We start from the raw sequence: 5,067 nt of genomic DNA, 5'->3' as shown, positions 1-5,067 counted from the left end.
TGTGTGTGTGTGTGTGTGTGTGTGTGTGTGCAATCACTGAGGCTTGAACTCAGGGCCTGGATGCTAAAATAGCCTCTTAGTTTTTTTCACTCAAGGCTGGCAGGCTACCAATTGAGTGCTAACCCCACTTCTGTTTTTTTTTTAAATTAATTATTATTATTTGTTTTTACTATTGGAGATATTTGGAGATAAGTGTCTGATGGGCTTTTCTGCCTGCCCCTGAACTGGAATCCTCAGATCTCAGCTTCCTGAATAGCTAGGATTACAGGTGAGGTGCCAGGATTTAAAAAAAAAAAAAAATCTCAGGCTGGGAAGGTGGCTCAGTGGTAGAGTGCTTGCCTTGCAAAAAAAAAAAAAATCTCAATTATCTTCCTCTTTCTCCTCTTTTTTCCCCTCCTCCCCCCTCCTCCCTCCCCTCCTCTTTCTTCTTGTGGTACTAGATTTGAACTCAAGGCCTTGGATTAGGAAAAATATATTATAGATGATGTTTCTAATTTAACATGACCTCCAAATACTCTCCAAAATCCCTGCTGCCATATATTACTATGTAAGAAAATAAGGAAACAAACTGTGAGCAATTAAGTGCCAGAAAACACTACAATGAGAAATTTTAGCTTAAAAAGAATTTTCTTATTTATAGTAATTAATCATTGGGAGTTAACTTGTTAGAGATATTTTGAATTCTCACAATGAAAGATCTATCTTTTTTCTGTTGTGAGATGCAGTTTACCTGTGGGTAATAATTAATAGTAATAAATAAATAATAAAAATGTAAGCCGGGTGCTGATGGCTCACGCCAGTAATCCTAGCTACTCAGTAGGCTGAGATCTGACGATCACGGTTCAAAGACAGTTGGGACAGGAAAGTCCCTGAGACTTGACTCTTCAATTAACCACCAGAAAACTGGAAGTGGTACTGTGGCTCTACCCTTGAGCTGAAGAACTCAGGGACAGCGCCAGGCCCAGAGTTCAAGCCTCATGACCGATCCAAAAAAAAAGAGAGAGAACTGAAGTTCTTTTTTCTGTTGATTGATGAGAAGATTTCGGGTTAGGATTAGGTAGGTTTGTTACTGGTGTTTGGAAATGCTTCCTTTTTTTATCGTGCTTGTATACTGGAATAAATAAAGCTCGGTTTTAAAATTGTACGAACTATGTGAATGTCCTTTTATCCACTCCTTTTCAAAACTAGTATCCTTTCAAGATGGCGAGCATAAGGCTTGGGAAAAGAAAGGACTTTACCTCATGCAAGAGGATTCCTGTCTTTACCTGCACAGGCCACACAAGATAGCTTATCTTGTTATGCTTGGACTTGTACCAAGTGCCCAGACAGGATCTATAAGCCTTCCACGGAGTATCGTGTGTAAGTAACTGTAACTTGTGGGGGATATTGTAATTCTCTTCTAGTATCGCATTAATTTTCATCTAATTTTGCATTCCCATTTGATAACCTAAAAACATTGGAGGTGTAAGACAGCTATTCTTTTACCTTCTTCCCTATGGGGACCTTATAAAATAGGGGCGGAGGGGAGAGGCCCTAAGGACCCAGGACCCACAGCCTCTTGGTCTGGTTTTGCTCCTTACTAGCCTATGAGAGGTTGCTTAATTACTTTGGGTTTTAGTTCCTTTTGCTCTCCATAGGAAAAACATCCTCTGCTTCAGTGGAATTTTAAAAAGAGAGAAATGGTTATATTATTAATAGTAATTTTCATGTATAGGTTTTACTTCTAAATATAAAAGATAAAGTGTCTTAGTGGTGCTTAGATTTGGAAACAGTACAGGACAAATGAGGTCAGAAAGACTAACAAATGAGAAAATAAACATTGATAATGGTAAAAGGATAAACACCAATAAAGCTGCCATCTTTTTTTTTTCTTTTTGCTTATGGGGTGCTGAGGAATCGAACCCAGGGCCTCATGCATGTAAGGCAAGCGCTCTACCACTGAGCCACCTTCCCAGCCCCAAAGCTGCCATCTTGAAAGGACAAATCAAACTTAAATTTCTCTCATATCATACATGGTGAAAGTGGAGACATTTTGTGTGTGCAAGTGTGTGTGTGTGTGTGTGCACGCGCGCGCGCACACACACACACACAGGAACTGGGGCTTGAATTAGCATTTTTATTCTAATCGGGTGCTCTACCTCTTGAGCCACAGCTCCACTTCTGACTTTTGGGTGGTTAACTGGAGATTCGGGTCTTACAAACTTTTCTGTCCAAGCTGGCTTTGATTTGAGGATCTGAGTTCTTCAGATCTCAGCCTCCTGAGCAGCTAGGATTGCAGGTGTGAGTCACTGGTGCTTGTCTTACATCGGTTTTTTGTTTCCTGCCTCATCTGCTCTCTCCTGACTACAGCAACCTCGGAGCTTCTTGCCCCAAGCTCTACAGTTTTCCTGTGTGATAACAATCACATACTTCTGTTCACCCAGAGGATAGGGGCAGGTTTACCAGGGATTTGCAGGTGACCAAAGCCAGGCCAATGAATATAGTTCCTTGAAATTATTTATCTAGATCCCCATAGGTGGAACTCTCTTTTCTTTGGCATTCTAAATGGGATTAAAAACATTTGCACAGGGAGGAAAGGGACAGTAGAAGAAAAACAAAAGAGGGGGTAACAATGCTCTATAGGAAATGTACTCATAACCTTACTCATGTAACTGTAACCCCTCTGTACAGTATCTTTACAATAAAAAAATATAAAACATTTGCAGAGCTCTCTTGCCTGTGTAAGAAACAACATCCTGTCACCCTACCTGTCTTGCTGCATAGAGAGGTACTGATGGCTGGGCACTAAGATCATGTTTTATAGGAACTGAACTCAACTATCTGTTTATATTTTTCTTCTACATATCACATTATGTGGAGCTTTCAAGAAGTTAAGATCATGTGTTTAAAAGGCTCTGAAGCCGGGTACCAGTGGCTCATGCCTGTAATTCTAGCTACTCAGGAGGCTCGTATATGAGGATCGTAGTTTGACATCAGCCAAGACAGGAAAATCTGTGAGACATTTCCCCCCCCACAGGCCTGGGGCTTGAACTCAGAGTCTGGGTACTGTTCTTGAGCCTCTTTGTGTTCAAGGCTAGTGCTCTGCCACTTGAGCCACAACACCACTTCCAGCTTTTTCTGAGGACTTTATTGGAGAAAAGAATCTCATGGACTTTTTTGCCCGTGCTGGCTTTGAACCTCAGATCTCAGCCTCCTGAGTAGCTAGGATTACAGCCATGAGCCACTGGTGACTGGCTTGTGACTCTTCCCCCTTTACCCCCTCTCCCAAGACCTGGGTCTTGACCTCTGGGTGCTGTCCCTCAGCTCTTTAGCTCAAGGCTAGCACTCTACCACTTGAGCTACAGCACCACTTCTGGCCTTTTCTGTGATTACCTGGAGATAAGAATCTCACACTTTCCTACCCCAGCTGGCTTTGAATGGTGATCCTCAGATCTCAGCCTCCTATGTAGCTAGGATTACAGGTGTGAATCACCAGCACCCATCTGTGAGACTCTTACATACAATAACCTACCAAAAAGCCAGAAATGGAACTGTGATTCAAGTGGGCCCTGAGTTCAAGTGGTCTTGCATATACACATGTATACACATACACACACGTGTGCACACACACATGTGCTTCCTTTAAGATTCTTGGAAAAACAGCTTAACTTGCAATAAGAAGAAAAATCTCAGCCCGGCGCCGGTGGCTCAGGCCTGTAATCCTAGTTGGACATGCCTTTGCCTTGTCAATATCTAGTAAAATACTGATATTTTAAAATAAGGCAAATGAACTAATGTTTATTAAATATGCAAATATTAAGCTCTATAGCTTTACTCACAACTAACACAGTCACCTTGTTCTACGCTCAGGTACTACATGCTAAATAATACAGGTTCTTCACTACGATGAAATGAAAATATCATCCCCTCTTGAGTGTAAGGGAATACATTTATTTTGCTTTATTGATCTTTTTGCCTTAACTCAACTGAGAGAAAAAATACAGTATTTTGGTCCCCACACTTTATTTTCCCAAAGACATGCCAAGGGTGAAGATCATTAGAGATCTTTAGCCAGGCATAATTTCTACCCACCTCATCAAATAAAGGAACAACAGTGTCCACCCTTTATAAGTAGCACGTGATTCTCCTAATTAGGAATGATGAAGAATCCTCACGAGCATTCATTTTATTTACGTCACTACTTGGCTCTGAGACTCCAAAGGTTTCAAAACCCGCTGCCTTGCACAGGTCCATTTTGACAGCAACTCGCCCTGCTCAGGTCTTTGCCGGGCCTATCAGGGCTGGGCAAGTGCCCAGGTTCTGATCTGGGACAAAAAAAAACCTCCTGATCTTCTGGCTGGGGTTCTGCGGACTGAGTCATTCTGGCACGGAGAATATTCCGTGACTCAGCAGGCCCGAGAAGGAGGATGTCAGAATCCAGATAACTTCGAGTCTTTTAAAGGCAAGTTGGGGAACACAAACAACGCACTGGAAGCCTGGCGCAGTGGGTCTGTGTCCCCAGGGGAGAAGTGTCATTCGGTTCCCAGCCCTTTCACTTCCTTCCTAGCCTCGGTGAAACAAATGGTCACACTTCTAATTCAGCGGCAGGAAATCGCTCCAACTGGGGGGGGGGGACAATCATTCTGGTGCCGCCACCAGGCCCTTTATTCCCCAGATGATCGTGCCCCCCCCCCCGCTCCACGACACCCGGGTCGCTCCTCGGCAGGGTCAGCGCGGGGGTCCGCAGGACGGGGACCACCCTCGGGGTGGCCGCTCCGGCGTCGGGCGCCTGCGGTCCAGGCCCCCGGGGCGGTGGCCCTGCGGGACGGACTCGGAGACACCTGGCTGGGCGGGGACCCGCCTGCCTCCGGCCAAGTTGGCCCGAGGCCCCGAACCCAAACGACCTTGCCGAGCCGCGCCGCCCCTTTGGGGCCTCGTCTCCGGACTCTCCACCTCCGCCAACCCCCCAAACCGGAGTGGCCGGGACGCCGAGGCCGAGGTCCCCAGCGCGCCGCCGGTGCTCGGAGACCGGTCCTGGCCGCCTATCCTTCCCTCCCTCCCGGCATGCACCGCCCCGCGGCCCTCCCT

The 5,067-nt window shown here is 45.4% G+C and overlaps 1 protein-coding gene across 1 annotated transcript in view; it reads left to right on the top strand.

Moving 5' to 3' along the window:
* Positions 1-4,654: 4,654 nt before the first annotated feature.
* The window catches only part of Lamc1 (laminin, gamma 1 (formerly LAMB2)), a 116,848-nt gene continuing 116,435 nt past the window's right edge, over positions 4,655-5,067 (top strand). The window contains exon 1 of the mRNA XM_013015507.1: positions 4,655-5,010. Coding sequence (XP_012870961.1) covers positions 4,655-5,010 — 356 coding nt within the window. The remainder of the gene's footprint in view (positions 5,011-5,067) is intronic.

This window comes from Dipodomys ordii, unplaced genomic scaffold, assembly GCF_000151885.1.
Source record: "Dipodomys ordii isolate 6190 unplaced genomic scaffold, Dord_2.0 Scaffold27, whole genome shotgun sequence".
In the NCBI taxonomy this organism is placed as follows: Eukaryota; Metazoa; Chordata; class Mammalia; order Rodentia; family Heteromyidae; genus Dipodomys; species Dipodomys ordii.
This window is presented reverse-complemented; position numbering and strand designations above follow the sequence as displayed.